The 23,717-nt window shown below is 47.8% G+C and overlaps 10 protein-coding genes across 10 annotated transcripts; 5 read left to right on the forward strand and 5 right to left on the reverse strand.

Annotated features, from left to right (window-relative positions):
* Window positions 1–45: 45 nt before the first annotated feature.
* Window positions 46–2,497, reverse strand: POJ06DRAFT_192137 (uncharacterized protein; the record flags this gene model as incomplete). The annotated part of the gene is made up of 4 exons (XM_056184871.1): window positions 46–499; window positions 550–965; window positions 1,018–2,134; window positions 2,187–2,497. 4 exons carry the CDS (start codon window positions 2,495–2,497, stop codon window positions 46–48), a joined length of 2,298 nt encoding a protein of 765 aa, XP_056046735.1.
* Window positions 2,498–3,898: 1,401 nt separating this feature from the next.
* POJ06DRAFT_66657 (uncharacterized protein) lies at window positions 3,899–5,827 on the forward strand. The gene is made up of 6 exons (XM_056191367.1): window positions 3,899–4,326; window positions 4,389–4,611; window positions 4,666–4,724; window positions 4,781–5,311; window positions 5,359–5,539; window positions 5,590–5,827. Exons 1-6 carry the CDS (start codon window positions 4,117–4,119, stop codon window positions 5,691–5,693), a joined length of 1,308 nt encoding a protein of 435 aa, XP_056046736.1. The 5' UTR covers window positions 3,899–4,116; the 3' UTR covers window positions 5,694–5,827.
* A 1,437-nt stretch (window positions 5,828–7,264) lies between these two features.
* POJ06DRAFT_280334 (activator of Hsp90 ATPase) lies at window positions 7,265–8,640 on the forward strand (the record flags this gene model as incomplete). Its single annotated transcript, XM_056189871.1, has 5 exons — window positions 7,265–7,290; window positions 7,492–7,895; window positions 7,945–8,411; window positions 8,473–8,531; window positions 8,571–8,640. 5 exons carry the CDS (start codon window positions 7,265–7,267, stop codon window positions 8,638–8,640), a joined length of 1,026 nt encoding a protein of 341 aa, XP_056046737.1.
* Window positions 8,641–10,015: 1,375 nt separating this feature from the next.
* Window positions 10,016–11,364, forward strand: POJ06DRAFT_66685 (uncharacterized protein). Its single transcript, XM_056191368.1, has one exon. The coding sequence runs from the start codon at window positions 10,244–10,246 to the stop codon at window positions 10,979–10,981; it is 738 nt and encodes a 245-aa protein (XP_056046738.1). The 5' UTR covers window positions 10,016–10,243; the 3' UTR covers window positions 10,982–11,364.
* A 558-nt stretch (window positions 11,365–11,922) lies between these two features.
* On the reverse strand, window positions 11,923–13,245 carry POJ06DRAFT_66689 (P-loop containing nucleoside triphosphate hydrolase protein). The gene is made up of 6 exons (XM_056191369.1): window positions 12,964–13,245; window positions 12,693–12,749; window positions 12,607–12,635; window positions 12,340–12,524; window positions 12,073–12,266; window positions 11,923–12,002 (listed from the first exon to the last, which is right to left on the reverse strand). The coding sequence occupies exons 1-6, from the start codon at window positions 13,009–13,011 to the stop codon at window positions 11,937–11,939; spliced, it is 579 nt and encodes a 192-aa protein (XP_056046739.1). The 5' UTR covers window positions 13,012–13,245; the 3' UTR covers window positions 11,923–11,936.
* Window positions 13,246–13,308: 63 nt separating this feature from the next.
* POJ06DRAFT_247145 (uncharacterized protein) lies at window positions 13,309–15,215 on the reverse strand. Its single transcript, XM_056186873.1, has one exon. The coding sequence runs from the start codon at window positions 15,088–15,090 to the stop codon at window positions 13,756–13,758; it is 1,335 nt and encodes a 444-aa protein (XP_056046740.1). The 5' UTR covers window positions 15,091–15,215; the 3' UTR covers window positions 13,309–13,755.
* Window positions 15,216–15,725: 510 nt separating this feature from the next.
* Window positions 15,726–17,657, reverse strand: POJ06DRAFT_247146 (uncharacterized protein). Its single transcript, XM_056186874.1, has one exon. It carries the CDS (start codon window positions 17,214–17,216, stop codon window positions 15,906–15,908), a length of 1,311 nt encoding a protein of 436 aa, XP_056046741.1. The 5' UTR covers window positions 17,217–17,657; the 3' UTR covers window positions 15,726–15,905.
* Window positions 17,658–17,926: 269 nt separating this feature from the next.
* On the forward strand, window positions 17,927–20,037 carry POJ06DRAFT_273858 (telomere regulation protein Stn1-domain-containing protein). Its single transcript, XM_056189600.1, has 2 exons — window positions 17,927–19,588; window positions 19,641–20,037. The coding sequence occupies exons 1-2, from the start codon at window positions 17,962–17,964 to the stop codon at window positions 19,946–19,948; spliced, it is 1,935 nt and encodes a 644-aa protein (XP_056046742.1). The 5' UTR covers window positions 17,927–17,961; the 3' UTR covers window positions 19,949–20,037.
* Window positions 20,038–21,896, reverse strand: POJ06DRAFT_247148 (nucleotide-sugar transporter-domain-containing protein). The gene is made up of 4 exons (XM_056186875.1): window positions 21,608–21,896; window positions 21,508–21,537; window positions 21,246–21,446; window positions 20,038–21,192 (listed from the first exon to the last, which is right to left on the reverse strand). Exons 1-4 carry the CDS (start codon window positions 21,671–21,673, stop codon window positions 20,311–20,313), a joined length of 1,179 nt encoding a protein of 392 aa, XP_056046743.1. The 5' UTR covers window positions 21,674–21,896; the 3' UTR covers window positions 20,038–20,310.
* Window positions 21,897–22,091: 195 nt separating this feature from the next.
* On the forward strand, window positions 22,092–23,713 carry POJ06DRAFT_247150 (uncharacterized protein). Its single transcript, XM_056186876.1, has one exon. The coding sequence runs from the start codon at window positions 22,428–22,430 to the stop codon at window positions 23,442–23,444; it is 1,017 nt and encodes a 338-aa protein (XP_056046744.1). The 5' UTR covers window positions 22,092–22,427; the 3' UTR covers window positions 23,445–23,713.
* The last annotated feature ends 4 nt before the right edge of the window (window positions 23,714–23,717 follow it).

The following is a 23,717-nucleotide window of genomic DNA, read 5'->3' on the forward strand; positions in this document are numbered from 1 at the left end:
AAGAAAAGAGAACCAATAATGTAGAAAGAAAATGGAGTTTGCCTGTCACGACGTTGCTGCGTAGCCTTTTGACAAATCCCGTTCGTAGAATAAAACATACGCATCTTTGGAGACAACCCGCTCTGGAGGACATATGGCTACCCTACTGTCATCAAAAATAAGCCAGCCCTTGTTAGCTTTGTGCACAAAAGCGGTATAATGGCCCCCCCTAACTGATCCATAATGATTAACTACGCCATATAAGTTGTATTGGAATGGAGGTTGCTGGTCAGCTGCTTGTGGGAACTTATCTAACCAGACTTTGTCTTCAGATCGGTAATTCGGCCAGTAATGCGTGAGGTCCAAACCTCTCATCGGGAAGTTCACGAAATTCTCTAACTTATTGCTCCAACGCCCACTAACCTTGAACCGCTTCAGGTGGATAATGAGAATGACAGGTAATCGTGAAATACGAAGTGCCTTCGTAGCCTTTCGCTGCTGCTTGCATTGTGGACAGTGCCTATATTCAACATTAATCCTGTACAATGCAGACAAAGTTGTAAAACATACCATGCGTCGTCATGATCCAAAATCTCTTCTGCAACAAAGAGATCAAAGCATTGCTCTAAGGTCACAGTCTTGCCCGGCGCCAAAGGAAGTGACAAGAATGAGAAGGGGTTGTAGGTCGTAGATGTGAATCCACAAACCATACAAGTGAGACGACTTTGATACTGCCCTTGGAACATATGGACAATTGCAGAGCTATCCGACTTCATGTACCGCTCCCATTCCAGAAACGATGCATATCGAACCGTATATCGTTCTCGCATCCGTTCCTCCTGTTCTGTAAGCGGCGGCAGCCTGGCTTTACCCCCATTGACGTTCAAGTCCTCGTGCAATCCATCAAGAATAAATGTCAAAAATTCTTGCGCATCATGCTGATCGTTACCAGCGAATTCAGGGCGCAACCGTCCTGTTACCTCCTTCTCAACATTTTAGCACATAAATAGCCGGTTCGACTTCGTAATAATAACATACCTTCATGGTCGTCGGTATCAAGAATGTGCATTGATCATTATACAGTGCATACACCAGGTTACCAAAAGCCGTGGTCAGTTCACCCTTCGTACCCAGCTTATTCTTGAGATTGATATGTTTCTTATATGACCCTGTCAAGAAAAATCGAGCCAGCATTCCGGTCCCGGCAAGACATTGGATAATGCTGTTCATGTAGCACGTATTTCCCAAGTTCTTTAAACCAGTTAACCCAGCACTGACTTCTCCAAGACCGGAGTAATTGTTTCCGATAGAATGCTGCTTCTCGCTGCGAGTAACCGTTGGGCTCGGTGGATATTGTTGTGCCAGATCGATTGTCTGAGGAGATGTCCTTGGTGGTTGCCCATTCGCGACTTGCAAAGATGGAAGTGCTGTGCCTGCAACGGGCATACTGTGGGCTGACATTCTACCATTGTATGATAAGCGGTCTACGACCGGTGTCGGACGCTTAGGCATAAGATCGCTCGGTACCTGCGGACCTCGCCGGAAGAAGTCGTTCATATCGCGGCTATACGACTCCGCCGTCACACGGGTGGGTACAGGACTCCGTACCTCATTCTGACTCGTGCTGGAATTGTAAGTATGATGACCCGGCGAGAACTCTGACAGCGTTCGATTGCCGTCCGTTGTCGCATACTTGGCGTGCTGAATCCGGTTCAGTCTCTGACCTTCAGGCTCAGGTAGTGATTTTCGTGTGGCGTAGTCTTCCTCGTATGTCATGCTTATCTTATCTTTGGTCATATCATAAATCTCCTCGTTTCCTGACTTGTCGGAAAGTTTTGCTTTAGAGACATTGTTGGCGGGCCTTGTACTAACCAAACTGTTTCGGCCACAATATTCTACCCACGCATCGAGACCGCCCACTAATAAGCATGGTTGCCGTTTCAAGCATTTGACAGTCTCATGCTCGTATATCGTGTCTAGTAAGTTGTGAAGCGCTACCTGCCGACTGTCTGAAACGAAGCCGCCAAGATAGTTGTTTGCGTGGCTATTCTGATCGTAATATATGACAAGCTCGAATTTATGCCTTCTGCTGAATATGTCTTGCTCCTTCGCAGGCGAGAGAATTAATGCATCTTCTAGATCGGAACTTGTTTGACTAATCAACGTCAGAAATGCATTATATGCAGCATTCAGCAATTTATAATTACTTTGCGCGGAGAACAATTGGATCAATGCTCACGATGTTGCTGGTATAGATATGGCCTTCATCGAACTGCTCCCGGGGTCGTATATCCAACAACAAGATCTGATCTGGAACCTCGTGAACATAAGTTGCCAAAGTCTCAGCCGTAAGGGATACCGCTCTTGGAAAGTTGTAGGGTTTGTGGGGATCGCTTTGATTTGTAGGAGGGGGTGGTGGTGGGACACTCGGCGGTGGTGGGGGTGGACGAATACTTGGAGGTAGTGGTGTACCTACTTTGTTGCTAGGTGAACTTCGTACGGACAATGCGTTCTTCATTGGTGAAGATCTCCGCGCTTCATGTTCAGAGCTTATCGAGGACGAGCTCGGGACAGACGGAAGTGCAGTTGGTACCGACGGCAACGAGCTGAGAAGTTGTGCAGTACTTAAGCTACTGGACTCTTGAGATCTATTCGACTCATACGACAATGCTGAAGTTCTTGTTGGAAGCTCCCGAGGTCCGTGCAATGGTTTCCTCGGGGTGGAATATGTAGATTGTGGGATTGAGTGGTATGCTGTTGTAGCCTTGGAGCTCGATGCGCCCACATGGTGCTTGGAGGCGTCGGAATTCGAGTGCGACGATAACGACGGCGTCGAATAGGACGATCCCGAAGAATGGACTGCACTCGTGAAATAATCCGTCGCACGCGATTCTCGCAACTTGATTCCCCCAATTCGTAGTCTGTTGAAGCGTTCTTCGAGCGAATCCGCTGCCGTAGACTTCGGAGGTGGAGGCGGAGGCTCCGATTGTGTAGTGGCAGACACCGTTGATGTCGATGACGGTCCTCTCAGATCGTCCATGGCCGGGCCCCTAGGAGCACGGTCACCCATGGTATCTGCTACGCGTTCTGGACAATGCGAACAATACGTGGAGATTGAAAACGCCAGCAGGTGGTTGTTTGCGTTAGTCGATATCCCGGTATTACTTGAGCGCGGCTCGTGAACTTCCTCCCACGCAGTTCCTTGTATGACAGCTTCTAAGTTAAAATGACAATGCGTTTAATAAGGTTTGAGTGCCCACATGCACATTGTTCTATGTTTCTGACAATTCAATCAATCACTATCACTGTCATTTTACGCATGAAATGTTTAGGAAGTATTAGTACTAGTAGGGAGGCCGCACGTGGCATTCATCCACCGGACGTTACGCAGAAGCCATGGGATAATAAGGTCAGGTACAAGCCATCAATAGTGGAGCATGAGGACCAGGGACGATAGTGGGATCACTATTAGAGCGACTGAGCCCGTTTTAAGTGAATATACAATGAGTTGAGCGTCGAGTACTAAAAATCCAATATTATCCGTTCGGTTTATGTCTTCGTGAACCGTAATGTTTGGTAAGACGAGTTAGGTTTAGTATGTCGGGGCCTTTCCAGCGCATATTTGGTTTCAATCTGGCCATGACATCAAAACACCGTGTAAGGTAAAATTGCCCTGCGTAAAACGTTTAAGTACTAGAATTGCATGAATGAAATATACAAAGCAGTTCAGAGCGTCGTCAAAGTAGCGGTTCGGACATGGGCGTCGTCATCAGAATTGCCGGCTAACTGCGCTCGGTCTTAGCCGCGCACCCCTGCACTTAACCTGCTGTGAGCACAAAACCCCTTACCCAATGAAAGTAGTGGCGACACTTACGGCTATATACTCGATTGTGTAGCAGCATTCAAGGCAGAAGTGCCACAAAAACTAGGTGGTAGATCTCACGTGAGCGCCTTCGGCAGTGTGCTATGTAGGCTGCAAACACGGACTACAAATCACTGCAGTTGGGGGTCCAGCTTCCGTCATCCAAGAACGAGGTCATCGCATTTTTTTCCGCGAAATATTCCAAGCGCTTTTGTTTTTATATAATCTGATCTCCTACTTGTTCAGAGCCTTCAAACACGAAATAGCTCAGCAAGATGTCCTGGTTCTCGTCCGGGGGTATGCTCGACGAGCAAGTCGAGCGCGCTACGTCAGAGTCATTGCCAAACGGGGAGATTGACCTTGCTCTTAATCTTGAGATATGTGATATGATTCGGAGTAAGAGCGTGCCTGCAAAGGATGCTATGCGATCACTGAAGAAACGGCTGAATCACAAGAACCCAAATGTTCAACTGCTTACGTTGAAGGTATGTGATTTGACGACGTGATGCGTTAAATAATGCTGGTAATTGACTTATTACGCATATAGCTTACCGATGCGTGTGTGAAGAACGGAGGATATCACTTTTTGATAGAAATAGCATCAAGAGAGTTTGTGGATAATTTGGTGTCAATTCTTAAGAGCCCAGGAGGCTTGAACAGCGATGTGAAGGCAGCGATCCTTGACCTGATTCAGACATGGGCATCAGTTTTTGACGGGCAAATGCAACTGCAATATGTAGGAACAGTCTACAAGGAGTTAAAGAGTCAAGGTACGTGTAATTGCAAATGTCGAACTCAAATCAAAACTAACGCGTGCAATACAGGATTCGATTTTCCTGAAGAGACCACTAAAGTCTCAACGACATTTATTGATTCATCAGCAGTGTGTAGCTGTATGTGTTTTATGTTTGCATGGTCGTACTAATCGGGTCTGTTTAGCCCCCTGATTGGACAGATTCAGAGGTTTGCATGCGATGTCGGACACCATTTTCGTTCACAAACCGGAAGCACCACTGCCGAAACTGCGGTAACGCTTTCGATCAGAACTGCTCGTCCAAGAGTATACCGCTCCCACATCTCGGTATTACACAGCCTGTACGGGTGTGCGATTCATGTTACGCGCTAAAGCACAAGTCACCTCACAAGCACCATCGACTCAAGTCTGAGGACAAAAAGAAGCCAGAGGCTGCGTTTGTGGACGACGAAGACGATGATTTGAAGCGGGCATTGAGAATGAGTCTCGAGGAGTCGAAGCAGCCAATGTCAGGATACACGGTATCTCCACCTGCTGTTCAGACGAAGCCGGCCGCGAAGCCATCCACCTCTGATTACGAGGATCCAGATATTATGGCGGCCATAGAAGCGAGCTTGCGAGATATGGAACAACAGAAGAAGGCTAAGGAGTCAACGCCGGCTCCGGTTGACGAATCAAAGCCCGCGGGGCCAACAGTTAAAGCCGCTCCACCGCCGGTAAGTTACGCCAAAATTACATAATTATCCAAACTAACTCCTATTAGAATCAGCTGTCACTGAAGGATATTGAAAATATCAACCTGTTTTCCATTCTCGTGGATCATCTACCAGCTGACAATCCCAGTGCGATTCTACGGGATCCCAAGCTTCAAGAACTATACGACAACGTTACCAGTCTAAGGCCAAAGTTCTCGAGGAATGTAGTGGAATCGATTGGAAAATATGGTACGCAATATTACAGTATTCTGTGTGCGAAATTTTCTAACAGCGATTAGATACTCTTTTGGAGATGTACCAGAAGCTTTCTACGGCAATGCGATATTATGACCAGATGCTCGAAGCACGTCTAGGCTACGCTGCATACGGCCGTCACTACTAATGTACTTTTGCACAATTCGTGCGGCGTAATAATGATACCGTGTCGTGCATGATGCGGTTGGAATTTTTTAGAAGTCTTACCTTTGTGTATTGCTTTGGCGCAAGTGAGCTTACATAAGTTGATTGTGAGAGATGGATTGATTCGATCTGTGGTGATCGATCTGTGGTGAGGAGTTAATTTTCAATATCAGCATTCGCTATATATTAAGACCGCGTCACCTCTGCCAGAATTGGGCTTAATATCGTAATGGCCTGGTTGGAGAGGTTAGTCAGTGGTTGTCAATATTGTACAGGTACCTCGTAATGACACTGTGTGTACGACAATCCGCAACGATGAGGATTTCTAGCATAGAGAGAAAGATCTTTTGTGCAACTGAGCGATGCATCCTGAACCCCTCGAGTAGCCGATTTGGCCGGTGGCCGATTTGGCCTTGATGCCTCGTAAAATGAACATTTCGACGATGAGATCTGTTCGCTGCCATGATATCGACATCTAAATACTTTGACAGGTGATGAGTGAGTAAATATGCGGGTGGTGACGTTTGAATGGATCTTTGTAAATTGACTGTGACTCTATGTTGCTCGTAGGAATGACGTGCCTCATTATAGACACTGCCCTTAGACTTAGATGTCTCTACAAAACCCAAACTGTAACAAACATCTCAAATGGTAACAAGAAGAAATTGACAGAAATAGTTGCGTTTATAGTACATTACACAGGCCATGTAACTGATTCTTGCTGATTTGCTGTTATCTTTGCTCGGTCGAGGGTGAAAGATCCATGTAGGGAAAGTCCCACTGGATATGTATAATATAGACCAATCCATTAGCTCCACCTCTATTCGTTTATTTCATACACTGACTCAAAGGAACATTTATATGTAAGGCAATGACTCAACGGTATCCCCGAGTAAAGATTTCCTTATTCATGAATCCTCCGTTTAATACTCACTGTCTTGCGTTCTATGGTCGCCTAACCGTAGCTCGAAATGACAATGAATGGCTCTCTAGGTTAGGGTTGTGCTTCGGTGGGTGGATACCATACGATTTTGGAGCTAACCGTGCTACTGAAAACCGCTTAAAGTTCACGCCTAACTTTTCTGATTCCAGAAGGCAGAAGTTTCTCGAAATGACGCGAAAACTGAACCCTAGTGCCACTGCCCTAATTGTTCCTCGGGCTTTTAAGCAGCCCCTCGGTCCTTTTTATAGTTGCTGCAGAACTTGATGGTCGTAATATTTGATCAGACCGATTCTAGTTTGATTCGATTTCCACTATTAATTGTCAGATACTATTAATTGAATTATATCCGCATTTTCAGTGTCTGGTAAGTCTTTCAGTTTTGTTTGACGAGTTGGGCGGGTGTCATGTCAACGGAACCTTTTTATTTGAAGTGACGATATAAGTTTGCTGTGCACCAGTCTGAAGAGATTTGTACTCTTTCATTGTGTGGACTTCCTAATCTATACCCAAATTTCTGATCAATTAAAGAGGCTTCTAATTTGACGTGTCGCTTTTGCTCCAATGTTGACTTGAATTGTGTTAACGCTGACAGACATTGATAGATATTCGCCATGGTCTTACACAATCCGAACAATTGGTATTTATTTTTCCTTTATTCTTGCCTTGTTTGTTTGTCGGGGTTGATTTGGACCGGACCATTCTGTACGCAACGCTTGAATGTTTTTGCAGAGCCGCCACAATAGCATAGTCACAATTTGATTCGAAATTTTCCTTTTGTTCGTCGTTTTCTTCTTCTTCTTTTTGAGCAAGATTTTAATATCTGTTGTCTTTCTTCCAGGCACTGGGTAGATAAGAACTGCGTAGACTGGTCAAAGACGTACTTTTCGGAGAAACTGGTCGGCATCAGCGCTACCTCCGAAGACAACCAGACCTCGGTCTCGATCACGAAACTCGCGAGTCTGACAGGCGACGTCGACGTTAATCAGCGCAAGGGAAGGGTTATTAGCTTGTTTGATGTGAAGATTGTACTGGATTACGAGGGTAGCGTCGGGTCCACCCCCGTTACCGGTACCATCTCGATTCCGGAGGTCGCGTATGATACCGAGGAGGATGAGTATGTGTTTGACGTCAGTATAAGCGGGGAGACGAAGGAGAAGCAGCCGGCCAGGGAATTGATTCGTGAGAAGATCGTGCCTGAATTGCGGAAGAAGATATCTGCTTTTGGTGTTGACCTAATTGAGGGTGAGTCTACGACGTTACTGCCTCGGAACTCTTTCTGACTGTGATATAGCGCATGGCAAGGACATACAGCATCCTGTGGAGGAGAACAGGTCGACATTTACATCATCCAACCAAGCCGCATTGGGTACGCCAATTTCGGCAGCCACGACCACGACGGCTACTAAGACACCGTCCTCGTCCGCGGCTTATAACACAACCACACTCCGGTTAGAACCTGTATTCAACACGTCCGCGGCAGAGCTCTATACGACTTTCCTTGATCCTGCCCGAGTGGCTGCATGGACGCGCTCACCACCTGTCAAGTTTACCCCTCAAGAAGGTGGCGAGTATGCGCTGTTTGGTGGCAATGTTTCCGGCAAGTTCGTGAAATTGGTTGAGAAAAAGTCCATTGAAATGTTATGGCGGCTGAAAGATTGGAAGCCGGAGCACTTTGCCGAGTTGAAGATCGTGTTCGATCAGGGCCAGAGTGAGACTAAGGCAGTCGTTACGTGGAAAGGTGTTCCTGTTGGACAAGAGGTAGGCGGAATTGTGCTAGATCGCTTGCATCTTACACGACGGTAACTAACAGCTCGTACAGGACGTCACGAGACGCAACTTTGAAGAATACTATGTCAAATCAATCAAGCTCACATTCGGGTACGTGCCTCCTTCACACTTTCTTGACAACTCTTCTAGACTTTGGCTCTTCATTTCGGTATGTGTTGTCGCTTTATTGGGCATCATTCTAATGCGCGTTGTTTATTAGATTCGGCGCTGTCCTGTAAATGTCCTATTGTTTTGAAGCCGTGTCATGACAATGTAGTTGCCAAAAGAATTAATGATTATCTTAAAAAAGACAGTAGTTGTGCTTAGGTAATGCTCTGAACAGCAGCATCTGATTTTTCAGGAGTTATCAGCTTGCTCGTGATTAAGACATGGAAAGCCAGAAATGCCAGTGGGACTGGCACAATCTGCCAGGGAATCATGTGATGCATTTCTGAAGTACGGAGAAGACTAATATGGGTACCATTTCTTGTCAGGACAGAGACAAGAATCCTCACAGCTATTATTCTTGCAGTTTGTATTAGGCTATGATGCACTAAACAACATTAATAATACTCAACAGGAATTACCATAGTTATCCTAAAAACATACTCAATAGAACGTATTTGAGTATTATTTGACCTGACTCCCTGGGTTGTGAAAGAGTACTCATCATATCCTAAAGTAAGGGATTTGTTACCACAATAAACTGAGATGATGTCAATTTTTTTCCCCTTTAGATTGTAGTAATTTAAGTCTCACAGTAGTTGATCATAGTGCCTATATTTCCAGACAATCAGTATAATTTCTACCCAGCCAATAGTCACCTAAACTTCTATAATTATCAATTGTTACATTAAAGCCAATGATAGTTGCCTTTTCATCATTTACAATTCTATAACAGATGATTTCAGCAGTGCAAACATGTTTAGAATTAATAGCTGAAAGGAGGTATCGGCCACCTCCGCTGGTACCGCCGCCTCGACTGAAGGAGCTGCAGGCGCTACTCTCGCTGGCACCCAAGCTCGCGCCAACGACGCATCTGGTATGTAACACCCGATAATGATTATGGTTTCGAGCATGGAAACTCACGAAGAGAATCGTAGGCACTGGCACTGCCACCGCCACCGGCACAGGTACCAACACCGGCACCAACACCGGCACCAGAACTGGCACCGCGACCTCAGGTTCCTCGGCTTCTGGCTCTACCGCGAGCTCGACTTCCACCGGTAGCAGCGCCAGTCAGACTGGTGCCGCCAGCCAGCTCGGGGTTGAGTTGGGTGCTGCCAGTCTCTTCGGTCTGATCGTGGCGGCTCTCGTCATGTAAGAGCTACTTCCGTCAAGAGTTTAAGTATGACGACGGGATGAATGAGAAAGGGCTGGATGGGGGAAATCTTTCGTTTTCCGTGTGTCCTCTATATAATTGATATACTGACTGGGTTCTTCTTTCTATTGAATTTTGTTTGCCCAATTGTACTTAATATATGTACCGTGTTAGTCTGGAATTGATTGACATTGGCTGGCGAGTCTTTATGAAAACCTGCGGCGATCAGAGTTCAAGGGATACAGTATATCCAACATAAGATGGAAGATTACCTATTAATCCTGTGCAACGTCGATTGTTTGGACGTACTACTGTAGATCCGATTTGACGGACTCCACCTTATTTCACAAAGCTTTGATTTCGATAAGATAAGGTACGGCGGACCTAACCCAAAAAAATCCAAAACACAAAAATTATTTGGGCCGATCAATATCAAAATTCTGTCGTGATCGAAACCGACCATCAAGAAGAAAAACGAAAAAAAAAAAGAAAAAAAGAAGTAATGGCCGTCACAAATACCGACAAAGATCATGACACGCTCATGATCGAGGCCATGACCACGTACATGACCGAGTGCATGTCGGGCCACGATCCCTCGCACAACCCCGCCCACGTCCACCGCGTCGTGGGCCTGGCCCAGCAGATCCTCAAGGGCGAGCAAGCCGTGCACCCGGAGACGCCTTACGACCAGACGGTGGTCACGCTGGCGGCGATCCTACACGACATCGGGGACAGGAAATACCTCCCGGCCACCGTCACCGCGGGGAGCGTCGACCCGAAACGGATGGTCCACGACGTGCTGGCGGCCCGGGGCATGGATCCGCGACTGGCAGAACGCGTGCAGACCATCGTCTCGAACGTGTCGTACTCGAACGAGATCAAGGATCCGGCGCGAGTGCGCAGTCTCATCGACCAGGAGGGCTACGTTGAGCTCGCCATCGTGCAGGATGCCGATCGGCTGGATGCCATCGGCGCGGTGGGCATAGCGCGCACTTTCACCTATCTGGGCGCCCAGGGGCCCAAAATCAAACCGGGGGAGCGGTGGGAGATGGATCAATCGATCGAGCATTTTGGCGACAAGTTGGAGAAGCTCGAAGGCATGATGAAGACGGAGACGGGGCGGGCGATGGCCCGGGAGCGGACGAGGAGGTTGGTTGAATTCAGGACGTGGTGGGAAGATGAGACGGGACCGTTGTTCCCATCTGATCTTGACAAGTTAACTACTGAAGACTATATTTAGATGATATCAGGAAGTGTTGATGTAAATATCTATTTGCAGAATCCAGGATACATCAAGAAGCAGCCAAGTTTTTTTTGGTCATTTTCTCCTTTCTGCCTGTTTTTTTGTGATATTCTTTCATGATTGGAGAGGTCCAACAAAGAAATTGGCGTATCGAATGGAATTTATATTTTTTTGCTATAACTTAAAAGTCCTTTCTAGCAAAGCTTACATAGTTGAACTTTACGGCGTCTATGAATATGTTGCGGTGGGATCTTTTAGTGTTTCCTTTACATTGTTGAAGCAGCGGTAATAAATAAAACCTGCTTAAGATCTGGTAGGCGGCGTTACGTGGGAGCTCGAGTTAAACAGATCTCGTATTATATACAAAATATTCAGCAAATGACGAACTGTTGATACAATACAAAACTACACCATCAAAGAACAAATGACAAGGAATAAATAGTGAATCGACCTGACGGCTGCCATATTACATACCCCACACTGCAATACCGAAGAACCAACTCTTTGCGCGTTCCAAATCACACCTTTGTGCTCATTCAATAACACGAAATTTTGTTATGCTCCATCTTCGTCGGTGGATCTCGCAACCAAACAAATGTGAATATCATATAGCTAAATGAATAGATAAATAAATACCGGCATGTCTATGAACTAGAAGCGCACAATAACGTGAGCACACCGCCAGTGTTCAACCCCAACGACGGCCACAAAGCGTACCACATATAACATTTAATCTCATCAATACTAAAGAAGAAGGAACAGATGGAGAGATCACGGATCAGGAGATGCAAGATTAAGTTCGTTCGGTATCAAGTATGCTATTTGCATACTTTTAACCTAAGTGATGTAGCACACAAAAAAGCCACCATCCTGTACGCAATCATAACTGCAAAAACAAAGGGAAATAAAATAACGCCAGAATGAAAAGAAATTGTTAGGGAAAAAGCTTTGGCTATAATATCGTGCAGAGCTTTTTGTTCTTCTTCGGAACGGGAGGCTCTAGTGCCGCGACAATCGCCTACAAGCTCGTTAATCCAATTTACCTACCCCATGCGCAATACCTGACAAGGATATGGTCTTGGACTTACTTCGTCAAAGACGGACTTTAAGCCCTTCTGTGTGAGGGCGGAGCACTCGACATATTTGACAGCGCCAAGCTCTTTTGCCAATCGATCGCCAGTTTCAGCGGAGATGGGATGGGTTTTTTGCCGTGCAAGGCGTTCGATGATGGTCGGGTCGTCTCGGAGGTCGATTTGCGTGCCCACGATGAGGCATGGGACGCCTGCTATAGTTAGTATTGTCGGCGACCAGACCAGTACCTGCAAAAAAAAGGAGATCGGCGTGGCAGGACATACCTGGGCAGTGGTGGTGGACTTCAGGGAACCATTTCTCCTTAACGTTCTCGAACGAGGCGGGCGACGTGACGCTAAAGCAGACGAGAAAGACGTCGGTCTGGGGGTAACTAAGAGGGCGGAGTCTGTCGTAGTCTTCCTGGCCCGCGGTATCGAATAGACCGAGCGTGTATGGTTCGTCGCCAATCCTGCCAACGCAGATGTTAGATCCTGAGTCTTGATTTTCTAGAAACGAAATGCTGCAGAGATAGGCAACGGAAAGGGACACACATAACGGTAACCGCGTAGTTGTCAAACACCTAATTCAGAATTAGCCAATTGTGCAGTGCGATGAACCCGGAGAGCGCAAGGCATACAGTTGGAACATAGTCTGCAGGAAACTTGTTTGTCGTGTATGATATCAACAGACAGGTCTACGAATCGTTAGCATGCAGTTAAACCGCAACTAGCCTTGTCGCCGCAGCGACAGGTTCGCCGTATAGCCAGACTGCGATTGTTTGCCGAATGTTCATTCTGACCGACATCAGATAGAGAGCCAGCGACATTGACGCAAGATGGTCTATTCGTCGATACCCCGCTTGACTAGTTGATTCTGGGACAAGGGTGCGGACGGGCGGAGAGACGTACCTTTCCAACGGCACCGTCGCCAACGACAACACACTTTATAGTCTGCATCTGCGTCGAGAAGAGGAGACGAGACGACGGATATACGATTTCAAAAGGAGATACCGAACCGAAACGGAGGTGCAGGCACGTGTGGACAGAGCGCGAGAAATATGTAGTGTTGAGTGGAATTGCGTTTGTAACGTGCGTGGGTTGGGCGTTCCTTTGCGTGTGTCGGTTTTCAGGCGGTGCTCTGCTGAAATTCGCGCTCTGGGAAATTAAGGATCGTGCCTAGTCCCAATTTCGCTTCATTTATTCGAAGCTTGGGGACGGCACTACCTCTGACGGAGCGCTGGCAATTAATCCAACCAAAGAAATTCGAGTGCCGCTTACACGGGATAAATTCATAACAAATATTAGACAAGTCAGTTGCTAAATACTAGCCCATTCAATTGAAGTTGTACCGTGTTTCGGTTGGAATATCCTTACAATCCACTAGTATTCAAAACCGCATGAAAATAATATTGGATTAACCGGTAGTTATACATCATTAGCTCCTGCAATCAAATCTTCTCTAAGTCAGAAACACATTCCTCCGCAAGCAATGCAATCATTATCGAACAACAAAACAGCTCATAAAGCTTCCTTCCGCCCACAAATTAAGTACAACACCAAAATGCTTCCTCCACTTTTAACCAAATGCTTTACGTGACTAATATGATGAATAGTGTCGTGAATCATGCCTAATCCCAAAAACCGAAGTCCCTAACCAAAAAGCGTATCGTACATTGCATCGTAATCGTAAATCGAAGGCTCTTACTGCTCTCTGACCGCTTCAGTACAGAAGCAGCATTCTGTCAAGAAGAACGACTTGAGCGAATCCCAAAATCCAATATCGTCGTCTCCAAATTCTCCATGCAGAGTCCGATTAAGTCGACGGTACGCAGGCTGCGCCGTGGCTCCTGGCTCTGACATGACGCCTCGCGCATTACTCGAGCTTCGTGATGGGGCGTAGTAAAACGGGTGCCGCTGGATTGCACCGTATCCCATATTCTGCGAGATCGGTGGACGAAATCGTGGTGGTCGTAGGCCACCTGAGTTTCGGCCTCGCATTAATTTTGCGAGGGCGGATCGTGACTGCGGAGACATGCGAGAGTAGAGTAATTCCTCTGCTTCCGCCGTGGATGGAAACGGAGGTACTCGAGGACTCGCGTAGTCGATTAACGTAGCCAAATCTGCATCTGCATATTGTTCGTCGTGGGCTGACATTGCGCGGTGTGCAAATGACGACGACGTTATTGGCGATGTGCCAAAGGCCAGTGAACTATCCCCATCAATCGGAAGCGGTACTTCCGCATTACTATTCTTTGCAGCACTGCCGACAAACGCAATAGGCTCCGAACTTGGCTCTAGCAACGTCGCAATCTCGGTCACGATATCTTCGTCAAGCTCTTCAGCCACTGGCGCCGACGTCTCCGCATTCTCATTCTCTTCCATCACCGACGCAGCGTCATTGGCAGCTATATGTTGGGCCAAAAAACCGGGCGACCCAAATCCAGGAGATCCAAACGCTCCGGGAGACGCGTTGGCAAAGTTGACAGAGCGCGTCTGAAAAAGCGAGCTATTCCGCGAATGAACCCGCGACGCCGCGGTCCATCCCAAATCATACGTATATTCAGAATAGTCTATGCCTCTAAACATATTCCCACTCGACGGGCTTCCCAGGACAAGACTGTTGCGATTAGTGCCGGGTTCGGGCAGCGCGTTCCTGCTCGCGCCTGGATTATCAGGCGGATGCGGGGCACATCCGTCGTCTTCCGCCGGAGCATGTACGGCTGTCGAGGCGGCCACGCTGGCATTGGTTACTGTTGGGAAAAGTTTCGAGGAGTCGTCTTTGTCGAGAGCGTGCGGATCGATGTATTGGATTCGGTCGATCGAATCTTCGTCGACAAAGACCTCGGCTTCGTATACGGATGCATCGTCGACAGACAACAGGGACGACGAGGATGAGGATGAGGTAGATATGACCGAGCTGCGTCGCAGCCCCGACCGCTGAGATTGACGGAGTTGATGGTCTGCAGCGTGGGCAGCGGCGGCGAGCGACACGCCGCTACGACCACGACTGTAAAGGTGGTGGGACGCGATCGCCATCAGGCGAAAGGCAGACAGACAGACCGGCACAGACGGCCTAGAGTGTGGACGAAGCCAGCTGGGTTGTCTGGCGAAGACGTGCAGAGCAGAGTGTTGTTGTCGCGGCGACTGGATTGATGCTTCTCGGTAGAGGTGGGGGCAGGAAAGTCGGTTTGGGCGTGTTTTCCGCGACAATAATGCGTTGCTGAGTTATCAGATCGAGACCGTGTTTCCGGGTTACCCGGCCAGTCCTAAAACTGGGGGCGCATTTCCCTGGGCCAGTCGTGCTGCAATCTGCGCAGGACACAAATCCTCCGCCATTTTATGCTTGCTATAACTTATGCATATGCACCAAATCACTGCGAGCAGCAAACAACCAATCTACAATGAAAATCGACATTAAAATGCTCACGACAGACAGTTCAATCAGATTGCTGCCGAATACGCGTAGAAAGCTGGTGGTCGTCAAAAAGCTCACGCCACTTTACCTGCCACTGCATGCTCAATCACCGCTATGCCTAATTTGGCTTATCAGATCATAGCCATGCGCTAAACCCCACGAGGCCACGACAAGCCACGCCCTAAGCTCTCGGTAGTGGTGAACGATACGGACAGTATCCGAGTATTAAGTCATATGTAATATTTAATGCTAATCGAATAGTATTAGACAGACTATAGGTTACGCTACTTGGGTAATATAATAAAACTCAGACTGATATCGAAATTTTGACCTAACATCTGCCATACGCGACCGGCAAGACAGAACAGAACAGTGAAAGACACACTGAGCCAAGGCTCCCTATTCATATACGGTATCCGCGGCATCTCAGACACCCCTACTCGACGCCAGCCGGCAGTTGGACTCCCCGAGCAGTAATCTTGTTTGACCACTGGTGCAGAATGCTAATCCACGCTGTCGCAATTACAATCTCAGGACTAATCTTCCCTGTGTCCACTGCAATCCTCCATATCATCCCTCGTGCGATCTTTGCGGCATGCGCAATCGTCTCCCGCTCTCCATGCTTACTAATCAGCGATCTGTCGACGACATTAACCTGCGGTCCTGTCGACCCTGGTCGCAAGTCCCACAGTGTATGGGGCGGTATTTGACGAGTCGACGAGTCGGACGACACGGTCGTGCCACCCCTGTTCGCCGCGCTCGCGCTTTGCTGCTGCAATACCCGTCCTCGCCCGTCAATCGGGAAATACGCTGGCGTGGCCGCGCCCGACCATGCAGGACTAGCTGGCCCAGACGACGTGCCCAACGTTAGCGGAATAGCCGCCGGCGACCCTACACTCGGATCGGTCAAGAAAAACTCGGCGTTCCTGAACACGGATTTTTGCAAAAACCCTGCCTTCGTCCAATGATACGGTGCTGCTCCGGCGAGATAAAACGTCCGCATGCTCCCATCATCCGGAGTCCACTGCTTCGTGACCTTGCGGTACGTTAACCCGCCATTGGGATTGTTGAACAGAATGTACTTTCCTGGCTGTGCACGCGCGGAAATTATGCCCGTCCCGACGCCAACCCCGTCTTTCTTGCCCGCGTAGATCGTCGCGAGATCGCCGACACCCATCTGCGCGTCTGCGTACGCGAGCGTCCATGTCTGCGACCGAACGTCTGGCCGGAGAAGAACATACACTTTCTCGCCTTGGTTGTTGTAAACGTGGATAACGCGACGGTCGGTATTAGGCTCGGGCTTGAGAAAATAAAGTGCGACACCAGGGGTCTCGATTAATGTTCGGACTTGCGCTGCGATCTCTTCTTTCGACAGTCGCCCGTGACCCTGGTTATTCACCGTCGTTGTTGAATTTGACACAGTATTTTCTGTGCCAAGCAAAGACGAGGTTGACGTCGACAGCGGCGACTCATCGGTTGTTGTCGACGATCCGACACTGGAACCGACCTCAGTATCGGTCCGAATTCGAATCCGCGGGCCGCCTTGGCTCTCAATCTCGGCCGCAGTTGATGGTTCTTCAGGCTTGGCACGGGTTGAATACGATGCAGCAACGTTGGTCAGCATCTTCAATCTCGACTTCACCATATATTGTACCCTCTCATACGAGCGGTACCCCAACACGAGCGCATTCGCGACTCCCAAGCCAATCTGACTAGCCACCCAGGCTGGCAACTTTGGCATCGGCATCGTTAGTCCTTCTTTCGCCCACTGCAGTAGGTCGCGAGAGGGCGGCTCAATTATAGGACGTGGGTACGGAAACACGCGGGGATCATGCGATCCGACAACGATGGGATGGAACACGTTGAAGTAGATAGCTTGGACTTTGTGGGTGTAGGCTGGAATATGCTTGACGTAAATGTGGGTCAGAAGCAAATAAAGGGCAGCGATGTCGACGTGTTGCTGCTCGTAATGCGCTAGAAACGCTCGTACAAGTCCCGGGATATAATAGGGAAACAGAAAAATCACTAGCAATCCAAAACTGAGGAGATAAAGAGGGTGGGAAGAGAAAGTCTGAATGCGTGACACCTTGACTATAATATTATGCTAGACACACACCAATGTCTAACCAAATACTCTCAAAAAATCAGTCTAATATACTAAAACAAAGAATGAAGTCTGTCGAGCGCGACTAAGTTAGTAAGTACATAGATACTAGCAACCGGTCAGTTTGAAAGGAAAACAAAACTCTGCGTGCCAGCCAGCCCCTGCATAAGTGTCAAGTTTATCTGCGATCAGTCAATCTGTAGTTACCCATACCCTGAGATTCCTTGTGCTGTGACAGATTTCATGCGGCAACTACCGACTTTCCCTTGACCGGACTAGCTCGCACGTGATTACGCCGCTTGTTCGCGACGAAAGGACAACATCAGAAAAACAACCCGCTCGCGTCCACGATCCCTAGCAACAATCCGCGCCAGCGATATCTCAAACCATGGCAAAACGCAAGAAACGTAATACAATTGCACGACATGGCCATGATCCAAAACAGCAGCAACAGCCAACATCACTCAAAGAAGGGCCCAATTTTCGGACAGACCCGTCAACCGGAACTAACAGACACCGGCAACCTGGGAAGAAATGTAGGAAGAAACAACGGCAAGTTTCGTATGCCCAGCAGAGGCGTGAACGAGAGATGTTAGAAATACAGGCTTCGAAGTATGCGCATGTGGGTATTATGCGGCAGCTGGAGAGCCCGAAAGCCAATGTAGCTGCAGAGTGCCGAGGCAGCAGCAGTGAGGTGAATCGCGCGAGAAATAGCGATCACTCTCGAGATAACTATTCGGACGATTCTTACTACTCAGAGACGCCACAAGGCCAAATTCGCCCGGCTCGGGCCAGTCGGCAGTTGGCCGTTCTTGAGTCGTCTCCGACACATAATTATGACAAAGATCTACAGCTAGGAAAGTTCGGCAGAGATGTGGAAGCAAATATGTATCGGCAACTAGGCTCAACCTCAGTGGAAATCCCATTCCACTTTGATATTCAGTTGCCCATCATTCCTCAAAGCGGCCGAGTCTCTAATCACAATTCGCATGGCAATAGCGCCGCCAGGAACAGTGGATTATTTCTGCCTCATGAACAAGCCGGTCTCACTGAGATTGAACTTCCGCTTCCGTCATCGCCGATACTGTCTTCCCCCACGGTCGACACGCCCAGCAAATGCTCACCCGTGTCTACTAGCACTGTGCGCCTCGATTTTAACTACGAGTTAAGCAGACGACCAAAGTCGACATCGACATTACTTGAGTTGTCGCGGCGTCAGCAGCGGGAAGTTCAATTATTCAAAGAGTTACAATCTAAGCAGCTTGGCAAAGAAGAAGTCGAGATTGAGATTGCAAGCTCAGAATGCGATATCGCAAATGATGTGGATATCATACCTACAGCGCGGCGACATGCTGCATCCGCGGAACCCAATGTTCAACTGTACAAGACCGAAATTGAGCTTTCCGGAGTCGAGAACATGGAGGATATAGTTAGCGCCGAGATGGCCAAGAAGCAGAGAAAGAAGAAGAAGGAGAAATATAGCGTGACGATCAATGAAGGCATTACAATGATTCGCATCGCGTCATCACCTCGCGGAAAATGTGGAGCAATTCAGAATCGAGCCGAGTGCGCAGCACAAACTACACAAGCTAGAACTGAGGTAGGACATGGACGGAGGTTCGTGACGCTGGACGATTTACCTGAATTTGGCTGTGATCCATTTGCGGTGGCTCAACCGGCAATTTCGCCTGCATCATTTGCCTCAGCGAAGCACGTTACAGCAACAACGCCGCCAGCGCAAAAGCCCGTCAACCGGCCAAAGTCGAAACACGAGCTTGACATAATCCTTACATGCGCTAACGGCATGCCGTTCTACACACGCAACACATACTTCAAGTCACCTATCTACGGCAGCTGGGCGTGCCTGTCCATCGCAGACGTGCAAGCTTTAAAACAGATCCCAGCAACACAAATGTACGGCGATCATTTTTGGAAAAATCATCCCATAAAGTATATTTGTATTCTAGGCATATGCGTCGGCGTGACTATTCGAGAAACGAATGCTACCGTGAAAGGTAGGTATTTTCACTATCTAATTGCTAAGTGTGTCACAAGCTAATTGGTCAGTTGACGATGGGTCTGGACGGGAAATAGAATGCATTCTGAAGGACCAGACGAAATTCAGGCTTATAGAATCCATAGATCCGGGAACTTTTCTCCGGGTATTAGGGACGATAGGATATTATCGCAACGTGAAGCAGCTCGATATTAATACTGTCGCGGTGGTTCAAGACCCGTATGCTGAAGTCGAGTTTTGGGAACAGATGCTGGCCACGCGGGACATTATCGACGAGCCATGGAATTTAACAGACAAAGATTTTAGTGTGGAGGATCGCGAACGGCTAAGTGGGAATTGCAATATTGACCGTAGGTGAACGAATGTAAAATAAAGAAAATTAAACGGCACGTTAAGGGTTTTGGCTACTTTGCTCCCTTTGCTCGGCGCCAAAGATGTAACATATCATTACACTATCTAGAGACGTGCATATGCGATTTTACCGTTACACGGACTACAAATCAATACGCGACAACAAAACGTCATATCCAATGCACCAAACATGCAGGATCGCCATGACCTCGTAACAAACCTGTATCACTAGTATTTACATGGAATATTCAACACCAAACCTAAGCCAGATATAAACACAGATGACAATTCTTCCAGAGACTATGCTAATGTACAAAACCCTAAACAAAAGGTATCAATCTAACAAAGTAGTGGACGTGTAATCTACAGTCACTGCTGCTTCTCGTTGAACGCGGCCAATGGCGGTCGTGGCGTTCTAGGGGAAGTCTCCTCAGACGTAGTACTGTGCAAAGGCACGGGTCTGTATTCCTCTTTATTCTGTGTTCCCGCAGAAGATGGCCGTCTGTCGGGCTTGGAGTACAAATATGTGGCGATCAAAACGAGGACGGCACCCAACACGAAGTTCGCGGTGACTTTGAAGTCAAAGAAATACACGCTCGCAACGAAACTGAGAAGGATAGAAATACTGGTGGCGAAGTTTTTTGCAATATTGTCTGCGAAGTTCACGCATAGAGCCACGACTATCCCGCCGCCGGCTTGGAAGCCAATCGCAGTCCACACGACAGCGTTGTATCCGAAAAAGAAGCCCTTCTCGGCTATTACATCGCCGTCTTTCATCAACACGCCAATAAAGAACGCCGGAAACAGCGAGAAGAAACTAAGTTGCACATTGCGCACCCACAGCGATGCATTCGTTCCTTTCAACACTTTTTCAAAGTAGACACCGGCCAGGCCAGACAGAATGCAGGCGATGAGGACGGCGACAAGGCCGAGAGTGCGATTCATTTCGTCTTCACCTTCGAGCGCGTGATGCTCTTTCTCGGCCGTCTCAGATTCGTCTTCAGACCCTCCTGTGAGGCGAAGCGTCAAGTTAAATGAAGATGCGACAAATGAGATGACGTCATGCGGAAGTTGTACGAGGGCAATGCCGACGGTGAGCATCAAAAGCGACATCCACTTCAAGGGCGACAAGCTGCGGTGAAGCATTGTGACCGAGAAAATCGCCGTAGTTATGATTTTCAATTGGTACGTGACTTGGAAGGTCGCAGCGTCGAGGTTAGAAACTGCAACATATTGCAGGCTGTTTTGGACCTTCAAAAATGTCAGTGCGATGTACTACAATGAACATTGATCTATCAACGGACCGTGTATAAGCACGCTGGAATAGCCAACTTCCAGCAATCACGGCTGAAGACCTCTACCCAGGCCAGTCGAGGACCCCGGTCAAACGCAGCGACCACGGAGCACACGACTAGTTTTATGATTTCATTTAACAAGACGGCAGTAGAAGCAAAGTAGCGTGAATTGCTGTCGTATCCTGGCATTACTCGAGAGTAGTGCATGATCTAGACATAGTAAGTAAGCCGTCTCGGTAAGTCTGTATTCCACGCGAACAGGTTGGCATACCAGGATAAGTGCCGAATTTTGAAATGTGAGCTAGAGTCAACTTGTCAGCAGCCGAATAATACAAGTGATCCTCTCATAAGTGCTATTAGCTAGAACATACAGTAACAAGTGAGATATATTTGAGCGGAATGTGGAACAACCGCGGGACATCTTGTTGGGACGACATGGTCGCAGGCGATAACGAACAGGTGATGAGTATATCGCCGTATGACCGATATCAATCAGTATTACGGGCCAGTCCAGTGGCGCGATTTCAGGGAGTCGTCCAGAAGTCCAGTTCTTCAGCACACACTAGGTTGTACCAGTTGCCCAACGCGGCCAGAGAAGCACCGGAGAGATGTGTTAGAACAGGCGTTGGTGTGATTGTATCGAGCGCGTGAGAGTTGGAGTCGGTCGCAAGCGCCGTATCGAGGACGCCCCGCGCCAGCCGTGCCGGCATACATCTGGTGCGCACGGCGTCGAACGATAATGGCGAATATGACTCGGTCATTGACGGTTATGCTTCATACCTGTCCCATAACCTACGGATAAGGTTGAATTCAGCCGCGCAGGGCAGCATAGAATTAAAACACCCTGCCGATTGCCCTGTAATAATGTTGAGGACATATAAGTTAGAGTGCCGTGTCTTTAAATTCGATAGACCGCTGTTATTGATCTTCTGCCGCACGGATGATGCACGAACTAATATTAGAAAAGATACTGAATTCCTAATCTAGTAATCTACTCGTGATCAATGTTGTCGTCAATAGTCATCAACACGTTGTCCTGCAACGTGCTGAAGATATCACACGGCTAAAAACCGCGCCTCACGACTTATATATTCCCTGATTTCCACATGGATTCAATGTCCTTAATTCTGCGTGTTCCGGTCGTATAATAAGTATCTTGTTAGTGACCATAGGACTTCTACTTAAGCCCGAATGGTATTCAGGAATGCACGTATCAATCCATTCACTTTTCTGCCTCCAGAAATGTTCAGGGAGGCAATATCTTATATCGCCTACCCCGAGATCCTTGTTGCCAGATCGGTCTGTCGCACTTGGAAAAAGCATATTGACGAGTATCTTGCTTCGGACAGCCATGCGTACGACATAATTGATTACACTACTGTTCCCTGGTTCCATATTACGATATCTGGGTTTCTTAACATATTCAGGAACAAACATATATATTCTCTAACGCTTCCAGACGAGAAGGGCGTCTCGAAGGAGACTGCTGACCACATGAGTCTAATTGTTTACGTGGTTCTTCTGGCATTAGGGGGATTCTCCCGTACCACAGAATATAAAGGGGAACTTACTGGCCTGCTCGAGCAGCACCCAGAGTGCGTGGAATATTTCCATCGCATTCGGAAGGGACTTCCTCCGTTTAGTACCGACCTTAAGCGTTCAGAGTTTGTGAAGAGCATTAGAAGGCTTGAAGTACGCTCAGAGTTCCAAGCTGGAACAACGGCGTTGTGTCCAATTGGCGTCTCCGCGATCTTTGATCGTCTGGAAGAACTTGTACTGCCAATGGTGATCCTGAATGCATTCTTTGGTAGGATTCTTAGTAAGTCGACTGCAGAGGTCAGCTTTCCCGCATTGCGCGAACTTGAGTTCATTACTTGTCATGCTATATTTGTACACTCGTGGTCTGCACCTTGGAAGTATCCCGAGAATGCACCATCTCGATTGCCAAATCTCACCAACTTGAAGATAACTAATAACAGTGACTTCACCGAGCCAGCGGTTGTGTGGATACTCCGCAGCTGCTGCAAATCTTCTATGCCAAAATTGGCATTATTCAAGTGCAACAAAGTCCATTTTTATCTTGAAGACCCAGAAATAATTGAAAGAGAGTGGATTCTGGAAGGGAATGGCCCTAAGATGGTTGAGATCCGGGATTGCTACTTTGAAGGTGTGAAGGACCCGGAGAACATTGTCTATGACTTGCGATGATTTTGGGGGCATATCTGGGCCGTGGACGTCTATTACTGTAATGTGATTACTTTTGTATGAGAGAGAATATACAAATAAACGTTAATTGGTGTTCGAACGGTATCAAAGTAGAACCGTACTCATTCGCGCGCGTCTCAACCAATCTGTGCGCGAGAAGGGCTGACAGCAAAGACGCGGAGTTTAACGAATCACATTAACTTGGATATCTTCTCAGATGTCCCTGGGACAGACTATCTGCATTAGGTACAAAGTCGCGCCTTTTTCATGACATAT

Source organism: Lipomyces tetrasporus (genome assembly GCF_029532465.1).
Source record: "Lipomyces tetrasporus strain NRRL Y-64009 chromosome Unknown POJ06scaffold_2, whole genome shotgun sequence".
Classification (NCBI taxonomy): Eukaryota; Fungi; Ascomycota; class Lipomycetes; order Lipomycetales; family Lipomycetaceae; genus Lipomyces; species Lipomyces tetrasporus.

Coding starts and splice junctions, on each gene's coding strand:
- POJ06DRAFT_273858 (XM_056189600.1), top strand. CDS start 17,962: ATGGCAAAACGCAAGAAACGTAATACAATTGCACGACATGGCCATGAT. Junction 19,589..19,640: donor AACGAATGCTACCGTGAAAG/GTAGGTATTTTC, acceptor CTAATTGGTCAG/TTGACGATGGGTCTGGACGG.
- POJ06DRAFT_247145 (XM_056186873.1), bottom strand. CDS start 15,090: ATGGCGATCGCGTCCCACCACCTTTACAGTCGTGGTCGTAGCGGCGTG.
- POJ06DRAFT_66689 (XM_056191369.1), bottom strand. CDS start 13,011: ATGCAGACTATAAAGTGTGTTGTCGTTGGCGACGGTGCCGTTGGAAAG. Junction 12,525..12,606: donor AACTACGCGGTTACCGTTAT/GTGTGTCCCTTT, acceptor CTGCGTTGGCAG/GATTGGCGACGAACCATACA. Junction 12,003..12,072: donor TAAAGTCCGTCTTTGACGAA/GTAAGTCCAAGA, acceptor ACGAGCTTGTAG/GCGATTGTCGCGGCACTAGA.
- POJ06DRAFT_247150 (XM_056186876.1), top strand. CDS start 22,428: ATGGTATTCAGGAATGCACGTATCAATCCATTCACTTTTCTGCCTCCA.
- POJ06DRAFT_247146 (XM_056186874.1), bottom strand. CDS start 17,216: ATGCCGATGCCAAAGTTGCCAGCCTGGGTGGCTAGTCAGATTGGCTTG.
- POJ06DRAFT_66657 (XM_056191367.1), top strand. CDS start 4,117: ATGTCCTGGTTCTCGTCCGGGGGTATGCTCGACGAGCAAGTCGAGCGC. Junction 4,327..4,388: donor TTCAACTGCTTACGTTGAAG/GTATGTGATTTG, acceptor TTACGCATATAG/CTTACCGATGCGTGTGTGAA. Junction 5,540..5,589: donor GGAATCGATTGGAAAATATG/GTACGCAATATT, acceptor AACAGCGATTAG/ATACTCTTTTGGAGATGTAC.
- POJ06DRAFT_247148 (XM_056186875.1), bottom strand. CDS start 21,673: ATGTCGTCCCAACAAGATGTCCCGCGGTTGTTCCACATTCCGCTCAAA. Junction 21,538..21,607: donor AATATATCTCACTTGTTACT/GTATGTTCTAGC, acceptor AGTTGACTCTAG/CTCACATTTCAAAATTCGGC. Junction 21,193..21,245: donor TTCCAGCGTGCTTATACACG/GTCCGTTGATAG, acceptor ACATTTTTGAAG/GTCCAAAACAGCCTGCAATA.
- POJ06DRAFT_66685 (XM_056191368.1), top strand. CDS start 10,244: ATGGCCGTCACAAATACCGACAAAGATCATGACACGCTCATGATCGAG.